This window comes from Dendrobates tinctorius, unplaced genomic scaffold (assembly GCF_039654945.1).
Source record: "Dendrobates tinctorius isolate UK_male_01 unplaced genomic scaffold, ASM3965494v1 ptg000024l, whole genome shotgun sequence".
NCBI lineage: Eukaryota > Metazoa > Chordata > Amphibia > Anura > Dendrobatidae > Dendrobates > Dendrobates tinctorius.
The window spans coordinates 12,024,995-12,047,375 of NW_027361692.1; the positions used below are offsets into that span (position 1 = coordinate 12,024,995).

Sequence of the window (22,381 nt, forward strand, 5' to 3'; positions counted from 1 at the left end):
CTGAGAAAATCCCTGTCTTTTTATACATTATGTAAATCTACCAGCACATGCGTAGTTAATATAACTGTTCACGCTAGCGCAGTCGCGGTTCAGTTATCTCGAACATTCCAGCACGTGATCAGCTCGTGTGGTCATGTGCAATTATCCTGTTTTCCAAAAGGCCTTAACAGTTATTTTGTTCTTTTTCAAGGACATACATCCAGCTAAAATCAGAATTTTCCACTTATGCGAGAGCAATTATGAACTTAAATAACTGTATTCTGCACAAATAAGTTTATACCAAGTCAAACCTCGTGCTCATAAATTATACAATATAAACCATATTATACAAATATATACCATATTATACAATATAAACCATATTGATCACGATACCTATTTAGATATCACTAACACTCATTCTTATCACATTTGTATCACAAGGGACCATATATACACCAGGAAAAGGGATATTAAGTATAGAATTGACCACGTTTTGCTTCAATTTTTTTTCCTAATTTCCTCCTCTAAAATCTAGGTGCGTCTTTTGAGCAGGTGAGTCTTAGGCTGTGTGCACATGTAGCGATTTTTAAGCGTTTTTGCCGCGATTTTCGGCACGAAAACGCTTAAAAATCGTGTACAGAACGCCCCCCATGCATTCCTATGGCATTCCGCACATGCTGTGCTAATGCTGCGCTTTTTTCCGCGGCGGAATCGCATCGCGGAAAAAAATCGCAGCATGCTCATTCTTTGTGCGGAATCGCAAAGAATTGCCGCAATTCCGCACCCATAGGAATGCATGAGAATCGCTTACTTCCCGCATGTGGCTATGCCCACCATGCGGGAAGTTAAGTGTCTCATGTGCGGTTGGTACCCACGGTGTGGAGGAGAGGAGACTGTCCTCCAGGCCCTGGGTACCATACCCCTGTAAAAAAATAATAAAAAATAAAAAAAAAAAAAATCGGGGTATATTTACCTTCCGACGTCCCGCGATGCATTCCCGGCCTAAGCGTTCCCAGTAATGCCTTGCGGCAAGGACCTGTGATGACGTAGTCTCGCGTGACTCTAGTGGTCTCGCGAGATCGCTATAGCAACGCGAGACTACCTCATCACAGGTCTCGCAAGGCATTACTGGGAACGCTGAGGCCCGGGAATGCAGTGCGGGACGCCGGAAGGTAAATATACACCGATTTTTTATTTTTTTTTTAGCATTTTAACAACCTATCTTTTACTATTGATGCTGCATAGGCGGCCTCAATAGTAAAAACCTGCTCACACTTGTCAAACACTATGTTTGACGAGTGTGACCAACCTGTCAATCACTTTCCAAGCGATGCTTCAAATCGCTTGGAAAGTGCTTGAATATCGCACGCGAAAATCGCGGCGAAATCGCGATCATAATCGCGGTAAAATCGCGGTGAAATCGCGATTTCTGGGAAGGAGTCCGGTTTTTAGTAAGCGTTTTAAAACGCTACGTGTGCACATAGCCTTATAGTCCGAAAAATACAGTAAACTGAAATAAATTTTTGAGAGAAATACTTCATTTTCTGGAACAATTTCAAGAGTGCCAACTAGTGCTGGGCGAGCTCTAAAATGCTCGGGTGCTCGTTGCTCGGGTTGAGCAAATTGGAATGTTTGGGTGCTCGACCCAAGCAACGAGCCCAATGTAAGTTTATAGAAAACACAAGCATTTTTGCCGTAGCCCTCCCGGGGGGGTCTTTTAAGGGTCTAAAAACGGCAAAAAAAGAAAAAAAAAAAAAATCAATGGGAACAGCATGTGGAAGACCCTTGGAAGCATTTCTGACTCTCAGGTCATTGCTGTGTGAACAATGTTGTCAGAGTCTTACGTCACTTTTACAGGTGTACAATAAAGCATACTGTAACTACAGTAAATCAAAATGGATTTTCCTGGGAAATATATTAAGGAACATCCTTTCCAGGTTAATGATTTGTATGTAAGGCAAAATTTATAACCCAAAACAAAAATGTTCCTCCACCACATGAGCTATTTTAACACATAGCGTTTTTGATGCGCTTTTCAACTTTAGCATTGCTTCCAACCAAGACGTGTGTGACACATCATCTGACACATCCTATTTCATTTATGAAGGAGGGACTCTGAAAGTCACAAAGCCTATTTTTATAGGGCAATCAGGTGGCCTTAACTATTCTTAAAGGTCCAGCAGTCAGTCCTCACTATTCTTAGAGAGCCATCAGCCACCTATGCTTTGTTGTTCCCATTATTAAAAAGTGGGTCTCCCATACTGTTATTGCCTATGCACTGAATGCAAGGCCTGCCCCAAATTTGGAGGCACCCCAATAACACTTGTTTGAACAGACATCCTGGATGGCCACATGAAACCAAAGTTCCCATTATTACTCATTTGGTACTCCCATAATGTTTGCCTATGCATTCAATGCAAGGCCTGCCCTGCCCCAAAGTTATACGTACCTGAATAACCCATTGAAGAGATGTCCTGGATGGCAACATAAAACCAAATTTCCCATTATTACTCATTTGGTACTCCCATACTGTTTTCCTATGCAGTGAATTGCAGTGTTGGAAAGTGCTTGAATATCGCACGCGAAAATCGCGGCGAAATCGCGATCATAATCGCGGTAGAACCTGCATTGGAGCATTACAGTGTTGAGGCTGAACACCCGGCAGTGCAGCATTTCAGTCTTGAGCTTTAAGAACCAGCAGTGAAGAATTGCATTGTTGAAGCTGACCAACCAACAAAGTTCACATTATTAGGAAGTGGGTCACCCATACTGTTTGCCTTTGCAGTTAATGGAAGGCCTGCCCCAAATTTGGATGCACCCCAATACCCCTTGAAAGAGACATGAAGGAGAGCCTCATAAACATCTGTTCCTACCCATTACAAAGGAGCAGGTCTCCTATACTTGTAAGGCCCATGCAGTAAGTGTATGTATGGACTGACAAAGATTTCCCCCGGGGGGGGGGGGGTGTTATACATAAACATACTGTATAAAAAAAGATTGCGGGCATCATAAACACACTTTTCACAACATTATGTGGGTGTTACATCACGGACCACAGTCACCCTCGTGGTATAGTGGTGGTGGATGATGAGGATGAAGAGAAGGAGGAGGACAACAGCAAATAGGCCAAATCAGGAAACGTATACCCATGTGTGGGTGTGAAGACGTGCAAGGGAATAGACCTCCCAAAAAGACACTGGATTTGAGTTTATGTTACGCTGCTATAATTCGGTGGTGTAGAGAAGTCTGGCCCAATTCAGCCCTTGTTCATTTTTTATAAGAGTCAGCCTGTCTGCATTTTCAGTTGACAGGCGGAGCGCTTATCAGTTATAATTCCACCAGCGGCACTAAATACCCGCTCAGACAAAATGCTAGTGGCAGGGCAAGCGATGACCTCCAAGGGGAAGAGAACCAGTTCATGCCACGTATCCAGCTTGGATACCTAATAAATTATAAGCCACAGAGGAATCACGGAGGACGTTGGTACGGTCAGCAAGGTACTCCCTCAGCATCTTCCAAAACTTTGCACTCCTTGTGAGAGTACCACGCTCCTCAGGACCAGTGCAATGGAAGAGTCTGAGAAAAGTCTCCCAGAACTTTCCAGTGTGCCTCTGCTGGATAGGAGTTGTGTCTCTCTCACATGTACTCCTTGGTTTTCCAACGAAGTGTGACCTCTGCCATCAGCGTTTTCAAATGGGAATTTTTTTAATAATTCTGCAACAAGGGCCCTCTGGTACTGCATTTTTGTACACCTGTCTGCCTCTGGAATAAGAGATTGAAAGTTCTCATTGTAGCGTGGGGATCTAGAAGTGTCACCAACCAGTAATGACTGTCATCAAAAATTTTGAGAAAGGGAGGGTCACGGTCAAGGCAGCGTAACAAACTCAGTCATGCATGCCAGACTGCTAACAGGCTAGATTTCGTGTCCTCACCAAGAGGACAACTGACCATTATCTCCTCCTCCTCGCTGTTCTCAGGCCATCCACGCGGAACAGATGGTATGACAGTTGTGCTTGTAGTACCATCTATAGTGCATGAAACTAGCTCCTGTTCTTCCTCCTCCTCCTCATTGTCACCCAATCCACGTTGGGATAAAATGAGGCTGGGCTGTGTGTAATCACTCTGTATGGTTCCTTGCTCCATCTCATCGTGCTCCGCCTGCCATGCATCCTCTTTGATTGTGAGCAAACAGAGTTTCAGAGCACACAGAAGTGGGATGGTGACGCTAATTATGGTGTCATCACCGCTCACCATCTTGGTGAAGATCTCAAAGTTTTGGAGGATGGTACATATGTCTGACATCCATGGCCACTCCTGACATCTTATGTGTGGAGTCTGAACTGAATTCTGACGGACTTGTTGATGCTGGTAGTCAACAAACTTCCCTCTTGTGCTCACAAATCCTTTCCAACATATGCAGTGTAGAGTTCCAACTCGTGGGGACATCACACAACAGTTGGTGAGCCTGAAGCTGCTGAAGGACGGCAATGGCAGAAGCCGCAGCTGACTTTCTAAAATGGGCACACAGGCGGAGTACTTTCACAAGCAGATCTGGCAGCTCCAGGTAGCTTCTGAGAAACCATTGATCAACGAGGTTAAGCACATGGGCTAGGCATGGTTCATGTGTGAGCTTACCTCAAAGCTGCCACCAGGTTCCAGCCATTGTTACACATGACTATGCCTGGCTGTAGGTTCAGTGGTGTCAGCCACAGATCTGCTTGCTCTTTCTGAGCTGTCCACAACTCTTCATAATTGTGTGGTTTGTCATCTAAGCATATTAGCTTCAATACAGCCTGTTGCCGCTTGGTTGAGGCAATGCTGCACTGCTTCCAGCTTGTGACTGATGTGGTCATTTTGGAGATGGAGGCTGAAGAGGAGGAGGTGCAGGAGCTGTGGACTATGGGGGCAACCCTAATTGATGTGGGTCCCGCAATCCTCAGCGCCGGGAGGACGTGTTCCATCCCAAGGTCTGACTGGGTCCCAGCTTCCACTATGTTAACCCAGTGTGCCGTCAGCGAGATGTACCGTCCCTGCCCACAAGCACTTGTCCACGTGTCCGTGGTTAGGAGGACTTTTCTAGTAACTGCATTGTTGAGGGCACGGCTAATGTTGTGGGATACGTGCTTGTGTAATGCAAGGACAGCCCTTCAGGAGAAATATTGGCGACCGGGGACCGAGTACCAAGGGATGTCCGCCATCAGATTGAGGAAAGCTTCCGTCTCCAGAAGCCTAAAAGGCAACATTTCTAGTGCAAGCAGATGAGAGATGTGTGAATTTAGTAGTGCGGCCGGTGGGGCGTTGGCTGTGTATTTGCGCTTGCGTTCCAAGGACAGGGGTATGGACAACTGAACGCTGCGCTGGAAAATGGATGTGCTTGATGGTGCTAGTTGAGTATGTGCAAAGACAGGTGCAGGGCAGGAGACATCTTCGCATGCACCATGGACAGGGGATCAGCTTTCACACACAACAGCGGAAGAAGCAGTGGTGCACCCGCAGACACTGTTCCTGGACTGGGGTTCGGCCCACAAAGTCGGGTGCTTTGTTGCCATGTGCCTGATCTTGCTGGTGAGGCTGGTAGTTTTGCTAACCCTGCTGATGCCGACATGGCAGGTGGTGCAAATGGCCTTTATGGATTTATCAGCAGAGTCTTTAAAAAAAACAACCACACTCGGGAAGACCTAACAGTTTGACTGGCAACTTCCGTCGTGTTGGTGTTATAGGGAGTGGTTGCCCACCTTCTGTCAGCAGCCACAACACTACTTCTTCCTGCCTGTTGGGGTGCTACGCCTCTCTCGACTTGTGTGCTGCTGTCCTCGCTCTGCATGTCCTCCTGCCAGCTTGGGTCAGTTACTATAGCATCCACCACCTCGTCTTCCACTTCCCCACCCTGGTCCTCCTCCTGACTTTCTGGCAATTGTGTCATCATCGTCCACCTCTTGTGACACTTTCCCACCATTCGTCTTCGTATGATCGTGGCAGCTCAAATATTTGGGCATAGCTACATGCGATCTCCTCTTGCCTCGCTTCAAATGGACCAGGTGAGAGGCCAGAATCTATAAATGGAAAAGTGAACACTTCTTCGGAGTGTCCAAGTGTGGGATCAGTTGTCTAAATTTTTGAATTTCAAAAATAATTGTAAATTATTTTTTGCCTTGAAGCCTAACTAGTCAGGGAGCTCTGCGCAGCAGGTTAAAATTGTCATCTCTTTGCTGCGTGGCGATCCCCAGGATTGGGCGTTTTCTTTGAAACCAGATGATCCTATTCTGACTAATGTGAACGCATTTTTTCAAGCCTTGGGGTTGTTGTATGACGAACCTAATGCTATTGATCAGGCTGAAAAGACCCTGTTGGCATTGAGCCAGGGTCGAGATTCTGCAGAATTGTACTGTCAAAAATTCCAAAAGTGGGCGGTCCTTACTGCCTGGAATGATAATGCCTTGGCAGCTCTCTTTCGGAAGGGTTTGTCAGAAGCCGTAAAAGATACTATGATGGGATTTCCTGTTCCCTCTGGTCTTGACGATTCTATGTCATTAGCCATTCAGGTTGATCGGCGTTTATGTGAACGCAGGACTGCACGAGAGGTGTTGCCACCTGTTGAACAAGTGTCTGAACCTATGCAATGTGATAGTTTTGTCCATGGAGCAACGTCAGGAGTTCAGAAGGTGTAATAAGCTGTGTTTTTTTTGTGGAGATGCCTCGCATATTATTTCTGTCTGTCCTAAACGAGAGAAACGTTTTCCCCACACGTTTTCTGTTGGTGGTGTTCAACCGAAGTTTCTTCTGGCAATTACTCTGATCTGCTCCCTGTCCACATTTTCCGCCAAGGCTTTTGTGGATTCGGGAGAAGCCCTGAATCTAATGGACTTGGATTTTGCTAAACGTTGTGGATGTCCGATGACACCCCTGCGAACGCCTATCCCTTTGAGGGGGATTGATGCTACTCCTTTGGCGAAAAATAAACCTCAGCTTTGGACCCAGGTGGTAATGCGGGTCGCCCCAGACCAAGAAAATTGCAGATTTTTGGTGTTGCATAATTTGCATGATACCATTGTTCTGGGGTTTCCCTGGTTGCAAATTCATAATCCAGTTTTGGATTGGAAATCTGTGTCTGTGGTGAGTTGGGGTTGTGTGCCCTTAGTGAGGCTCCGTTTTTTTCCACCTCTCCTCAGTCGCATGATGTTCCTGACTATTTGGCGGACTTTTATGATGTATTTAGTGAGAATGAGTCTGCGTCTTTGCCTCCTCATAGGAGTTATGACTGTGCAATTGAACTGAGCCCGGGGTGTAAATTTCCTAAGGGTCGGCTCTTCAATTTATCTGTACCCGAGCACGAGGCTATGCGATCCTATATTTAGGAGGCGTTGGAGAAGGGTCATATTAGACCATCCTATTCACCCTTAGGTGCCGGGTTTTTTTTCGTGGCCAAAAAGGATGGTTCATTAAGGCCTTGTATTGATTATCGTGCCCTCAACAAAATTACTATTAAATATCAGTATCTGTTACCCCTGATTTCGGATCTATTCTCTAGAGTTAAAGGTGCTTGTTGGTTTACCAAGCTTGACCTCAGGGGGGCGTATAATCTTAGAATCATAGAATCGTAGAGTTGGAAGGGACCTCCTGGGCCATCTGGTCCAACCCCCTGCTCAAAGCAGGATTCGCTAAATCATCCCAGTCAGATGTCTGTCCAGCCTCTGTTTGAAGACTTCCATTGAAGGAGAACTCACCACTTCTCGTGGCAGCCTGTTCCACTCATTGATCACTCTAACTGTCAAAAACTTTTTTCTAATATCTAATCTGTGTCTCCTCCCATTCAGTTTCATCCCATTGCTTCTAGTCTTTCCTTGTGCAAATGAGAATAAAGTTGATCCTTCTACAATGTGACAGCCCTTTAGATATTTGTAGACAGCAATTAAGTCTCCTCTCAGTCTTCTCTTTTGCAAACTAAACATTCCCAAATCCTGCAACCTTTCCTCATAAGACAGGGTTTGCAGACCGGTCACCATTCTGGTCGCTCTTTTCTGAACTTGCTCCAGTTCTTATCTGCATTAAGCAGGGGGATGAATGGAAGACGGCGTTTAATACTCCGGAGGGACATTTTGAGTACCTGGTGATGCCTTTTGGGCTCACTAATGCCCCTTCTGTCTTCCAGTGCTTCATGAATGACATTTTCCGAGACTTTGTGGATAAATTTTTGATTATCTATCTGGATGATATTTTGATCTTCTCCAAGGATTGGGATTTTCATGTGGAACATGTTCGGACTGTGTTCCGGATCTTGAGGGAGAATTCCCTGTATGTCAAAAGGATCGAAATGCCTTTTTGGGGTACAGAGGATTTCATTTTTGGGATTTATTTTGTCTCCGTCAACTATTGGAATGGACCCGGCCAAGGTACAGGCCATTTATGATTGGGTTTAGCCCACTTCTTTGAAGGCCCTCCAGAAGTTTTTGGGTTTTGCTAATTTTTAATCGGAAATTTATAGCAAAATTTTCTAGTATTGCCAAGCCATTGACTGATCTGACTAAAAAGGGTGCTTATGTGTTGAATTGGTCTCCGGAGGCTGTTTCTTCCTTTTAGGAGCTGAAGCGAAGATTCACTTCTGCCCCGGTTTTGCGGCAACCTGATGTCTCACTCCCGTTCCAGGTAGAGGTGGACGCTTCTGAGATTGGTGCAGGAGCTGTTTTGTCCCAAAAGGATCCTGTAACATCTAAAATGAATCCCTGTGCTTTCTTTTCCTGAAAGTTCTCTCCATCTGAACGTAACTATGATGTGGGGAATCGGGAACTGTTGGCCATGAAATGGGCATTTGAGGAGTGGAGACATTGGTTGGAGGGAGCTAAACACCAAGCCGTGGTCCTCACTGACAACAAAAATTTGATTTACCTGGAGTCGGCCAAACGCTTGAACCCTAGACAGGCCTTGTTTTTTACAAGTTTTGATTTTGTGGTCTCTTTTCTTCCTGGCACTAAGAATGTCAAGGCAGACGCCCTCTCTAGGAGCTTCTTTGCTGATTCTCCTGTGGTGACCAAGCCTGCTACCATCTTAGGCGAAGGGGTAGTTCTTTCTGCCATCTCGCCCGATTTGAGACGTGCTCTGGAAGAGTTCCAGGAGGACAAACCTGAGCGTTGTCCCAGTGGAAAGTTGTATGTTCCTGACCAGTGGAAGAAGAGAGTGATGTCTGAAGTTCATTGCTCTGCATTAGCTGGTCATCCAGGTATTTTTGGTACTAGAGATCTGGTGAGTCGGTCTTTATGGTGGCCCGCCTTGTCTCGTGATGTCAGGAATTTTGTGCAGTCCTGTGGGACTTGCTCCCGTTCTAAGCCTTGTTCTCGCTCTAGTGGGTTGTTGATGCCTTTGCCGGTCCCCAGGAGGCCATGGACCCATATTTCAATGGATTTCATCTCTGATATGCCTGTCTCTCAGAGAATGACTGTTATTTGGGTGATTTGTGATAGGTTCTTTAAGATGGTTCATCTTGTACCACTCCCTAAGTTGCCATCTTCCTCTGAGTTGGTGCCCCTGTTTTTGCAACAGGTGGTTCGCTTGCACGGGATTCCTGAGAACATTGTATCTGACAGAGGAGTTCAATTTGTGTCTAGATTTTGGAGGACTTTCTGTTCCAAGCTGGGAATTCAGTTGTCCTTCTCCTCTGCTTTTCACCCTCAGACCAATGGGCAGACAGAGGGAACAAACCAGACCTTGGAGTCGTATTTGAGATGTTTTATTTCCGCCGATCAGGATGATTGGGTTTCATTTTTGCCCTTGGCCAAATTTGCTTTAAATAATAGAGCTAGTTCTGCCACTTTGATGTCACCTTTTTTATTTGTAACTTTGGGTTTCATCCTCGATTTTCTTCAGGGAAGGTGGAGCCTTCTGCCTGCCCAGGTGTTGACACTGTGGTGGAGAGAATGCACCAGATCTGGGACCAAGTGGTGGATAAGTTATCTCTCTCCCAGGAAAAGGCCCAGCGGTTTTCCAACCGACATAGGACCATTGGTCCCCAGTTTAAGGTTGTTGATATGGTTTGGTTATCATCAAAAAATATCGCTATGAAGGTGGCTTCTCCTAAGTTTAAGCCTAGATTTATTGGACCTTACAAGATTTTGGAGATTATTAATCCGGACTCTTTTCGTTTGACTCTTCCTGTCACATTTAAAATTCATAATGTGTTCCATAAGTCCTTGTTGAAGAGGTTTGTTGAACCAGTTGTTCCTGGGGTGGCACCTCCGGACCCTGTATTAGTTGAAGGTAACATGGAATATGAGGTAGAGAAGATACTGGATTCCCGTCTGGCTAGACGGAGACTCCAGTATTTGGTTAAGTGGAAGGGTTATGGTCAGGAGGATAAATCCTGGGTCTCTGCCTCTGATATTCATGCCAAAAGATTGGTGCGTGCCTTTCATCGGGCTCACCCTGATCGCCCTGGTGGCGTGGATGAGGGTTTGGTGACCCCTCCTCAAGGGGGAGGTACTGTTGTGAGTTCATTTTCCCCCTTCACCATTGAGGTCTGATGAACTCCCTCTTCTGGTGAAGGAAGGTAGTGAGGCTGATTACAAAGCACCTGAGCAGAATGATGATGACTGGGTGACTGGGATTGCTGACTGGATATAAGGCAGTCGACGCCCTTCTGCCTTGCGGGTGATTACTCTGAGGGATTCTTGGAGACCAGTCTGATTCCTGCTCTTCAAAAGCTAAGTTTTCTGCTCTACTTTTTGCATTTGTGTTTTGGTTTTGTTTGCCTTGTTTTTCTGGATTTCTGCCTTTCCCTGCTGGGTGAGCTGAATTCCTTTTTGCTCTGTCTTCAGATAATACCTGAGTACTGATATAGTCTTTTTGAAGCCTAGCGTCTTCAGGGCTTTTTTCCCTATCAGTCTGTTGGCTCTTGTTTCTGAGAGGGTTTTGGCGGATTGCAGACAGCAGCTTTTCTATTCTGTCCTATTTAGTTAGCTTGGGCCCCATCATTTGCTCAGCTTATCTTTCTATCTGTGTGAGTGTTTTTTCATCTTGCTTCACCGTCATTATATGTTGGGGGCTGCCTATTGCTTTGGGGTCTGCTCTGGGGCAGTTTAGATTTCCCTTTCTGTCTTTAGGCTATGTAGTTCTCCGGCTGTGATCGAGGGGTCTAGGGCCCCGTAGGAACCCCCCACGGCTACTGCTAGTTGTTGTTGTTAGGTTCAGGGGTCTGCAATCCAATAGCTGCCAACTTCTCTGGTTTTCTGGACTTAGCTAGTATTTCTGTTTTTGCCTCCTATGGTGACTCATTCATAACAGGAATCATGGTTTCTACTTTTGTTTATACTTAATTTGTAGTTTGCTATGTTCAAAGGTCATTTTAGCAGAAGTTATGAGAGCACTAAACAATGAGTTCTATATGTATATGTCCTCAATCTGGCTAAGCAGGTGGGGCACGCTTCTACAGTCATACAATTGCTTAAAGAGCACTTCCATGGTGATTAGTTTGAGTATACTTAAATAAAAGTTAAATTTGAGAGTAAACTTCTTGGTTTTAAAGGGGTTATCTGGTCTAAAAATTATGTGACTGCCGACTTCTGAATTCTCACATCATGCACATTGCACACTGAAGAGTCTCCGGTGTCGGCAACAAGAACAGTGATCATGTGGCCACAAGTATGGGATATGCATACTCCCGACCACATTCTGAGTAGATGGGCATGGCAAATGTATTGAGCGAGGCCGAAAACAGTCTAACTGGATTGTGACTGGGAATATTGCATACTTGCAGTCACATGATAGCCGTTCCTGGCACTAACATCGTAGAATCTGCGCGCTGTGAGGATTCACAAGTTTGCAGTCAAATGGAGTAACTGCATACTTGTAACTTAAGACAGGACAACCCTTGTAATGGAAAATCGACAACACACCTTTACTTCATTTCAGTGTCTTCTCTACTACATTTAACACTTACCACTGTATATAAGTGTGATTATGTTCTAACTTGTCATAGTCGCCTTTCCATTTATTTAAAATTTCTTCGATATAAACACCTAAAAATATTTAAAGATACAGTTAAATAATGCTGGTATACAAATGCAATACAAACAAATAAAATACTACAGAAATTAATATAGGGAATTGAATTACGAGAAATTTGTAAAATGCGCAAACTAGTGTAGCTAAAACTTGTGAAAAGTCAGCATAGGAGAGTAAGATCATACAAAGCTCCTTCCTCAAGCAATTAACAATACCACTGGACTAATACAGGTTTATGCTAACAAATGGGAACATCTAGACCTATTACAATAAGATCGGTGTCTATAATAAATCTTATTGTGGCCAAAAATGAATACATAACATACCTGTTGGAATACTTACTTTTAGAATCTTCTTCCATTCCACTGCTGCCATTGTTTGGGTCCCCCACCACATTTTTTTATTTGCCCGTTTGATCATCATGAGAGATGGCCCAACAACCATGGGCTGCTGCAGTAATGTGTTTCTCATGTACAGTCATGGCCAAAAGTTTAGAGAATGACACAAATATTATATTTTCACATGATATGCTGCCCTCTGGTTTTTATGCGTGTTTGTCAGATGTTTTTATCACATACAGAAATATAATTGCAATCATATTATGAGTAACAAAAGGTTATATTGACAGTTAGAATGAGTTAATGCAGCAAGTCAATATTTGCAGTGTTGACCCTTCTTCTTCAGGACCTCAGCAGTTCTCCCTTGGATGCTCTCGATCAACTTCTGGATCAAATCCTGACTGATAGCAGTCCATTCTTGCAAAATCAATGCTTTTATTTTGTCTGAATTTGAAGGTTTTTGTTTGTCCTCCCGTCTCTTGATGATTGACCACAAGTTCTCAATGGGCTTAAGATCTGGGGAGTTTCCAGGCCTTGGTCCCAAAATCTCTATGTTTTGTTCCCTGAGCCATTTAGTTATCACCTTTGCTTTATGGCAAGGTGCTCCATCATGTTGAAAAAGGCATTGTTGATCGCCAAACTGCTCTTGGACGGTTGGGAGAAGTTGCTCTTGGAGGACATTCTGGTACCATTCTTTATTCATGGCTGTGTTTTTAGGCAAGACTGAGAGAGAGCCCATTCCCTTGGCTGAGAAGCAACCCCACAGGTGAATGGTTTCAGGATGCTTGGCAGTTGGCATGAGACAAGACTGGTGGTAGCGCTCACCTGGTCTTCTCCGAATAAGCCGTTTTCCAGATGTCCCAAACAATCGAAAAGGGGATTCATCAGAGAAAATGACTTTACCCCAGTCCTCAGCAGTCCACTTCCTGTACCTCTTGCAGAATATCAGTCTGTCCATGATGTTTTTCCTGGAGAGAAGTCGCTTCTTTGCTGCCCTCCTTGAGACCAGGCCTTGCTCCAAGAGTCTCCGCCTCACAGTGCGTGCAGATGCACTCACACCTGCCTGCTGCCATTCCTGAGCAAGCTCTGCACTGCTGGTAGCCCGATCCCGCAGCTGAAACACTTTTAACACTTGGTCCTGGCGCTTGCTGGTCTTTCTTGGGCGCCCTGGAGCCTTTTTGGCAACAAGGGAACCTCTCTCCTTGAAGTTCTTGATGATGCGATAGATTGTTGACTGAGGTGCAATCTTTCTAGCCGCGATACTCTTCCCTGTTAGGCCATTTTTGTGCAGTGCAATGATGACTGCATGTGTTTCTTTAGAGATAACCATGGTTAACAGAAGAGAAACAATGATGCCAAGCACCAGCCTCCTTTTAAAGTGTCCAGTGGTGTCATTCTTACTTAATCATGACAGATTGATCTCCAGCTGTTGTGAGTTCATTTTCCCCTTCATTACTGAGGCCCGAGGAACTCCCTCTTCTGGTAAAGAAAGGTAGTGAGCCTGATTATCAAACACCTGAGGCTGATGATGATGACTGGCTGAGTGGAGTTACTGACTGGATATAAGGCTGCCAACGCCCTTCTGCCCTGCGGGTGATTTCTCTGTGGGATCCTTGGAGACCAGTCTGAATTCCTGCTCCTCTAAAGCTAAGTTTGCTGCTCGGCCTTTTGCTTTGGTGCTTTGACTTTGTTTTTCTGGATTTCTGCCATTCCCTGCTGGGGTGTGCTGAATTCATTTAGCTCTGTCTTCTGAAAATACCTGAGTGCTGATTTAGTTTTTGAAGCCTAGCTGCTTCAGGGCCTTTTTCATATCAGCTTGTTGGCTTATGTCTTTGATAGGGTTTTGGCAGATTGCAGACAGCAGCCTTCCTGTCCTTTCCTATCTAGGTAGTTTTGGGCCCCGTCTTTGCTCAGTCTATCTTTCTGTCTGTGTTAGTATTTTCATCTTGCTTCACCGTCATTATATGTTGGGGGCTGCCTATTGCTTTGGGGTCTGCTCTGGGGTAGTTTAGATTTCCCCTTTCTTTCTTTAGGCCTATGTAATTCTCCGGCTGTGATCGAGGGGTCTAGGGCATCGTAGGAACCCCCCACGGCTACTGCTAGTTGTGTTGATAGGTTCAGGGGTCTGCAATCTGATAGTTGACAACTTCTCTGGTTTTCTGGACTTAGCTTGTATTTCTGCTTTTGCCTCCTACGGTGACTCATTCATAACATCCAGCCCTGTCCTCCTCAACACCCACACCTGTGTTAATGGAGCAATCACTGAAACGATGTTAGCTGGTCCTTTTAAGGCAGGGCTGCAATGATGTTGAAATGTGTTTTGGGGGATAAAGTTAATTTTCCAGGCAAATATTGACTTTGCAAGTAATTGCTGTTAAGCTGATCACTCTTTATAACATTCTGGAGTATATGCAAATTGCCATTATAAAAAATGAAGCAGGAGACTTTGTAAAAATTAATATTTGTGTCATTCTCTAAACTTTTGGCCATGACTGTATTGCTACTGCTGGCTGTGATTAGCTTGTGCAATAAAGTGATGTCCATATGGATGATGACTCATTGTTCAAGCATGGAAACGAGCCACAGCAAAGGAATGGTGAGGAATGTTAGCTTGCATTATTAAGTGTATTGTCTAAAGAAGTCTGAAATCCACTTCCATTCTCAGCTCAAGCTGCTGATCAGTCTCAACACAGAACCAGCAGATATAAAGGCAAGAAAAAAGGTATCGGATATATACTTACCTTGTAATGTCTTCACATCATGTTCCGTCCAGATGTGTCCGGATCCCAGAATTCCAAGCAGCGGAAGTTCTCCGACCGCTATATTGGGACACCCAAGTGATGGGAGTCTCAATATGGAAACTGCTGGTGGTACCAGCCTCTTGCGCGGTACCACCAGCGGAACACTGTCACTCCACACACACACACTGTATATGCCGTACGCACCACACACACACTGTATATGTCGTATGCACCACACACACTGTGTATGCCGTACGCAGCCTCTTGCGCAGTACCACCAGCGGAACACAGCCGCGAAGACGACGCCACTGGGATCAGCCGAATGAATCACTGGCCGCTGCCATCTTTGTACAGGAGGAGCGCATGCACAGTTTTAATGTGACTGCCACTATCTGTCTGCACAAGGATTGCCGCGGTCTGATTTTCTCCGCAGGCGCAGTGAATCATTCGGCTGATCCTGGCGGCAGATGCATGATGTGTCTACAGGCAGAGGAAGCCGGTCACATTAAAGAGGTTTTCCCACGAACAAAAGTTCATTTTAAAAATTGTCTGTGTCTGACCGTGTACGGAGCATACCACATATGCTGGGCAGGGGAGGAAACAAAATACTATACTGACATTACAGCAGGGGATCACAGAGGATTCATTTTGTGAGGTAAAATATTTCACTGACTGTTTTTAAACAATATTTTATCTCACAAAATGTATCCTTTGCAATCACCTGCTGTAATGTCAGTATTGTCTTTTGCCTCCTCCCCTGCCCAGGAGCTGTGGGGAGACAGCTCAAATGAGAGAAGAAGACAACACAGTGGTGGGGAGAGAGAGAGAGAGAGAGAGAGAAGACAAAGGGGGAGAGCACATGGGGGTACACAGGTCAAAGAAGAGATGACATGACAGGTGAAGACTGTAGATGGGGGAGAGAAAAAGCGCACAGGGGGGACAGCTCAAATGGGACAGCACGTGAGGTGAGAACACAGCACAGGAAGGAGCGAGACAGCAGACAAGGGAGATAGCACATGGGGTAGAGAGGTCAAAGAAAAGAGTACATAGTAAAGTAACTTGGCAATCAACTGAATAATCCTTTACAGATGGTTTATTTTATATTTTTGCAGTCGTAGAGGACTCTCTAGGAATGCAAAAATATAAAATAAACTTCATCTGTAAAGGATTATTCAGTTGAGTGCCAAGTTACTTTATTATTCACTTTGGTCTGGGTAGCCTACTTGTGCACCTTGTGGTAGTGCCACGCTATATTTGACAAAGAAAAGAGTACAGACGGGAGAAGTCAGCACATGGGGAAAGAGAGAGTGGATAGGTGGGTGAACACATGGAGGGAGGGGGGAGATTCTCAAGGCTGCGCAGCCTGCCCCCATGGCGACATTTCCGCCCTCGCATCGGGCCTCCATCTAGTACTTTATAAACTTAATTTGCAAGCAACTATAAACTAGCTTTAAGAAAAAGAGCTAGTAATTGGAGGTGGTCAGATCTAGAGACCAGCATTTCCTTAAAGTGGCAAAATTATTCAAAATGACAAGAAAGCATATACCAGTTATGTTCTTTAAAGAGGTTATCCAATACTTTTTCTTTGATGACCTATCCTAAGGATAGTCAAACAAATAAGACAACACTCTGTAGCGCCATAGCATGCAAATATGAAAATTGAATTGCATTACTGCACTGGAAATATGAAAAATGTTAAATGCTTAGTGCATAAATTGGCTAATTCATGTGTACCTGGAAGCCACGTTAAGGCAACTCTCATTTCCAGGACCTAACTTAATGCCAATCCTCTCTTAGACTAATGTCTTCATCTGTATGGAAACCTAAATGTGAATCCTCTCTTGGACTGAAATCTATATCTCTGAGGGGTAGGGTCCTGCTGTGATTAAAAATGCCAGAGGCGAAGAGGCGGAGTGCTCAGTCAGAAGGCTAATGAATACAAATTTTAAAAAATCTGACCGTCACATCCAAACATAAACTAGACATGAACAGGTGCCTACCAAGAGTCACCAACTCATATACAATCAAACAAATAAGGCAGCATTCTGTAGCGCCATAGCATACAAATATGAAAATTGAATTGTATTACTACACTGGAAATATGAAAAATTCAAAATGCTTAGCACAATATGGTGCTTACCCATAGTGAAACCAGACTTGCAAAGACCTTCCCACGGCCCCTGAAGTGCATTTCGCGTGTTCGCTTTATCAAAAGGGGATGATTACCATTTGGATATTTCAATATATGCTCTTTGACTACTATAATGTGTTTGCACACCCATGCTTTCTTTTCCCAAAATTTTATGCCCTGACCCGCCTCCCCTGCTCATTTTGTACCGGCAGCTTCCCTTCTTTCATGCATTTTTGTAAGAAATATGGTTATGATTTTGCAATAAATTGAGATTGTGATATTGAAAAAGGATATTTGTATATTTTATATACAGTGGTTTTTGCTACTCATTTGTTTTGGTTTCATACTATGAGTAGTGCTTCTAAAGTGTTCTTGTCAGATCAGGTGCCTTCACAATAAGCAATCATGTGTGTACATGAGGAATAACACTTATTTATTATCATTATTTGATGTGTGTACTATACTGTACTTTTCACCAATTCCCCCAGCCACTCCCCAGTATGTACGTTTTCTAATTTTCAATTCTCTCTGAGCTGGTGGGTGGAATCTAACTTTGTTACACATTGAATACACAATGAAATTAGCCGGAAGTAGCAGCAGAATAGAGGACAATATAGAGCAGCACGGCTGTGAATCCGCAATAGAATGGTCACATGCACAAGTTGAGTATTTGGTGAGGTTTTTTACCTCAGTATTTGTAAGCCAAAACAAGAAGTGGAACAATCAGAGAAAAACTATAATAGAAACAGGTTATCACTTCTGTATTTTTCACCCATTCCTGGTTTTGGTTTATAAATACGGTACTGAGGTAAAATACTGAACGTGTGTACATGTCCTAACAATTGAACATTTTGCCACCTGATATTTGTGATGTTTAATTCCTTCACGACGCAGCTAATTCCTACATGGTGTACTGAAAAATGGAAAAACAAATTAAGCGGGGAGAAAATGAAAAAAAAAATTAAATGCAATTCTGAAGGGCCTGTCACACTAAGCGATATCGCTAGCAATATCGCAATAAAGTCACTGGCATTGTGACGCTATAGCGATATCGCCATGTCTGATACTTACCTCCGACTGGCTCCCCCGCTGGTTATCGCTGATCGCGCAAGAACGTCCTGGGCCGTTTCTCTTCGTCAGCTTCCTGTTGTGGTGACGAGCGACATGTGGACGCGGGCGGGAGGACGTCAGGATCGCCTCGTCTGACAGGTAAGTAGCGACCGCAGACCACTGCTATATCGCTGGTGAGATCTTTGTGTGGCAGCTCACTAGCGACTACTTAGCGATGCACCAGCGATCCTGACCGCGTCATATCGTTTGTCGGGATCGCTGGTGCATCGCTAAGTGTGACAGTACCTTGACAGTTTTTTGGGAATGGTTTTTATGGTGTACATTTTGTGGTAAAGATTAGAAAGTGGGCGGACACCCGGATGTTCGGGTCCGGCTGAACAGTTACAAAAAGTTCGGGTTCCAGAACAGTACCCGGACTTGAATGGGGGTCCCGAACATCCAGTGTTTGCCACGCTGTCATGTGCAGGACAGCACAGCAAACACCGCTTCTTAATCGGCGGTGAAATCATCCCTGCTGGTCTGAGAGCCGCAGTTCCCACGCTGTCAAATGACAGCATGAGCACTCAGCTGTGATCAGAGGTATACAGTTTACCTCCAGTCACTTGTGTCAGCTGATGGGAAAACCGCTCCCATCATCCGACACCTGCTGCCGCTAACAAAAGTGAGAACAGGCGCTGCGGATGGGAGTACTCAGCCGCTCCTGAACAGTAAATAAATAATAAAAAAAGACACACGGAGTGGGTTCCCCTGTATTTTTGCTAACCAGCCAGGCAAAAAACTCACAGCTGAGGGCTGCAACCCTCAGCTGTCCGCTTCAGCAAGGCTAGCTATCAAGAATAGATGTGTCCCCACGCTGTTCTTTAATTCTATAAATAAATTAAAAAAAAAAAAAAGGCATAGGGTCCCTCCCATTTTTGATAACCAGCCTTGCTAAAGCTTTGTAATTGAGATGCCTCAATAAGACGCCCCTATTACTAACCCCATAGCCACATTGTAAGAAACCACAGACACCGAGAAAAAAGTCCTTTAATTGAAAGAATGACACAGACTCCTTTAATAATCTTAATTAAACCATACTTACGACAACGCCTAATTCCACCGAAGCCCTCGATCTCCTGTAATAAAACTAATAAAAAAGTCAACAATAAACCTTACCTGTCCGTCGTTCTGTCCCACACCGTAATCCATGTATGGGGGAGAAATTGTTTTCAACCTGGACAGTGCCAAGATGTGACGGTAAAGGCTGAGAACCACTCGTAATCATCAGTAATGTGACCGCTCACCACACCAGCTGCAACACACTGAGCGGAGAGTGAGAACCGCTGCCTATGACTGGCAGTAAACTTTGCAATGTCACCGCCGGTCACCAGCAGCCGCGTTCTGATGTCAAGCTCAGCATGGTTAGCAGTAGCACTGTTGGCCCCTTTCTGGAATATTAACACCAGATTTCTGCTCTCCCTCAGCTGGTTAGGAAAATTAAGGAGTACCCCACATCATTTTTTGTATTTATTTATTGAATAAATACAAGTACACGAAAAAAAAGCAGGTAATGCACTGATTATATATCAAACTGACATTTCTCTATCTATCATGTTCCCCACCGCTATCTATCTCAATCAATGAACATCTTTAGTACATAACACTATTTAATTTCCATGCTGCATTTCATTCCACATTTTTTTCACACTCACAGCACACGGACTCGGGCATCACGCGGATGTCCCATACGTGGTCGATATTCATGTATTTCACCAGTAGTGATTTTTCCAGCACCGGAATCACCAGGACATGTGAACGGGGTCTAATACACAGACATCACCTTCCGGGTATGGGGGCGGGCTTGCTGCGCGATTCCACTCCATACACCCGCTTACGACTTGCAACATACTTTTCCTACATTTTTTTCACGTTACACCACAAATATATTTTATTTTAAAATAGCAAGTATTTGTGAAGGGTAAAAGGAAGGGATACATGATTTTCTAATTATTTTAAAATTATAAACCTAAAAATTATGACGTGCATTTGAGTTCAGCTCCCTGTAGTCAATACTTTGTGCGACCACTTTTTGCTGCAATTACTGTAAGTCTTATGAAGTGTGGCTCTACCAACCAGCTTTGCACAGCTAGAGACTGATTTTTTTTCCCACTCTTCATTGCAAACTAGCTCTAGCTCAGTGAGACTGGATAGAGAGCATCTGTGAAATGTAATTTTAAAGTCTTGCCACATACTCTCAATGGGATTGGTGGCCGTAAAAAAAAAAAAAAATCATCATCAATTTGAAATTAATTCTGCTATAATTGGTCAAACAATTAAATTCACCACCAATAAGGTGATGGCTGGAGTTGCTTCTCTTTGGCAAGGCGTGTTATGTTAGGTGGAAGTGAATGATGAGGATAATACTTGCAACAGCTTTTCCAGGTTTGTGTTGGTCTGGATCCAACTCTTTGTGATGAATTTTGAGAAGAACTTGCAGCAGTAGGTTCTGAACACAGCAGACACTGGCGGCATTTACATCATAGGAGACGCTAGGGGGATTGTGACCTCCGTCTGGTGCGAGTCCGGACTGCAATTGAGACAGCACCCCGAGCAACCCCGAGCCCCTTTACCCCTATACAGGGATCTGGAATTAAAGCAGAGCCCAGTAGGTGGCTGTCTGTATAAGAGCAGTGGACCAGAGCAGGACGGTCGCCAGAAAGGTATAAATTAACGGAACCAAAAGCGTAGTCTAAACCAGGCGGGTGGCAGAGGTACAAGATCGGCAGGCAGTAGCAGATTCGGAATCCAGGCCAATGTCAGTCATTAACCAGGAGGGCAGCAGAGGTACAAAATCGGCAGACAGTAGCAGAGTCAAAATCCAGGCCAAGGTGAGAGTATTAAGCCAGGAGGGCAACAGAGGTACAAAATCGGCAGGCAGTAGCAGAGTCAAAATCCAGGCTAAGGTCAGGGATAGCAACAGCAAATAACACACTAGCACACTGGGGAAATCAAGACTATATCTGGCGGCCAGCAAGACAGGCCCCAAGGTATTTGAAGGATCAGGCTATCCCTCACAGGCTCACAATCTGATGACATCATTTGGACCTCCCCCAGGACCAGGCCAGATGGTGATGCAACAACCCCTTCATGACTGACAGAGAAGCGGAGCCTGCGCCCACCAGATGCCTGCGTAGGAGCCCCTTCTCTGTCACCACTACCCACGGGCGAACCACGGCGCCTCCTAGTGGCCAAGGCAGGAACAGCCGTCCCCGAGTCTGACGGCGACGTGACAGTCTGATGCCTCCCAGTCGCCGAAGCAGGAACAGCAGTCCCTGTGTCTGATGGCGACGTGACAGGGATATTATATATAAACACACATCACAGGAGAGGCTGAGGCACATACAGTTGTGTGAAAAAACAGGGTTTTGGTTGCTTACCGTAAAATCTGTTTCTCAGAGTCTTCATAAGGGGAAACATGAACCGTGGGTGTGTGCTGCTGTCAATAGGAGGTTGACACTATGCATGAAAAAAAATGTTAACTCCGCCTCCGCAGTATACACCCCTCCGACCGGCTGTAGGACAATCAGTTAGTGAAAAAGCAGTAGGAGGAGACATCATGTAAGTCATCATATATTCATTACACGTAATAAAATCATGGGAGGGCGCTGTGTCCCCCAATGAAGACTCTTAGAAACAGATTTTACGGTAAGCAACCAAAATCCTGTTTTCTCTTTCGCCTCACTGGGGAACACAGGAACCATGGGACGTCCAAAAGCAGTCCCTGGGGTGGGAAAAGACAGAAACTTCCTTCAGGTCGGAGAACTCACCACTGCCGCCTGCAAGATTCTTCTGCCTAGGCTGGCGTCGGCTGAAGCATAGGTATGGACCTTATAGAACCTTGAAAAGGTATGCACGGATGACCATGTGGCAGCCTTGCACAACTGCATGGCTGATGCCCTGCTGTGTACCGCCCAGGAGGCGCCCACCGCCCGGGTTGAATGGGCCTTGGCCCCAGCAGGGGACACCCTGTCCTTTACCCGGTAGGCTTCCAGAATTGCCATTCTGATCAAGCAGGCAATTGTTGCCTTAGAGGCCGGCAGGCCTCTTCTCACCCCATTGGGGATAACAAAGAGCGAGTCCGCCTTCCT

General features: G+C 44.9%; 1 protein-coding gene across 4 annotated transcripts in view; it reads right to left on the minus strand.

Moving 5' to 3' along the window:
- OGFRL1 (opioid growth factor receptor like 1) overlaps positions 1–22,381 on the minus strand; it is a 122,814-nt gene that overhangs the window by 41,982 nt on the left and 58,451 nt on the right. For all 4 annotated transcript variants that reach the window (XR_012231035.1, XM_073569368.1, XM_073569369.1 and 1 more), the window contains exon 4: positions 11,909–11,987. Coding sequence is in view for 3 of the 4 variants with exons in the window: in XM_073569368.1 (XP_073425469.1) it covers positions 11,909–11,987 (79 nt within the window). In the remaining variant the exon portion in view is untranslated. The remainder of the gene's footprint in view (positions 1–11,908; positions 11,988–22,381) is intronic.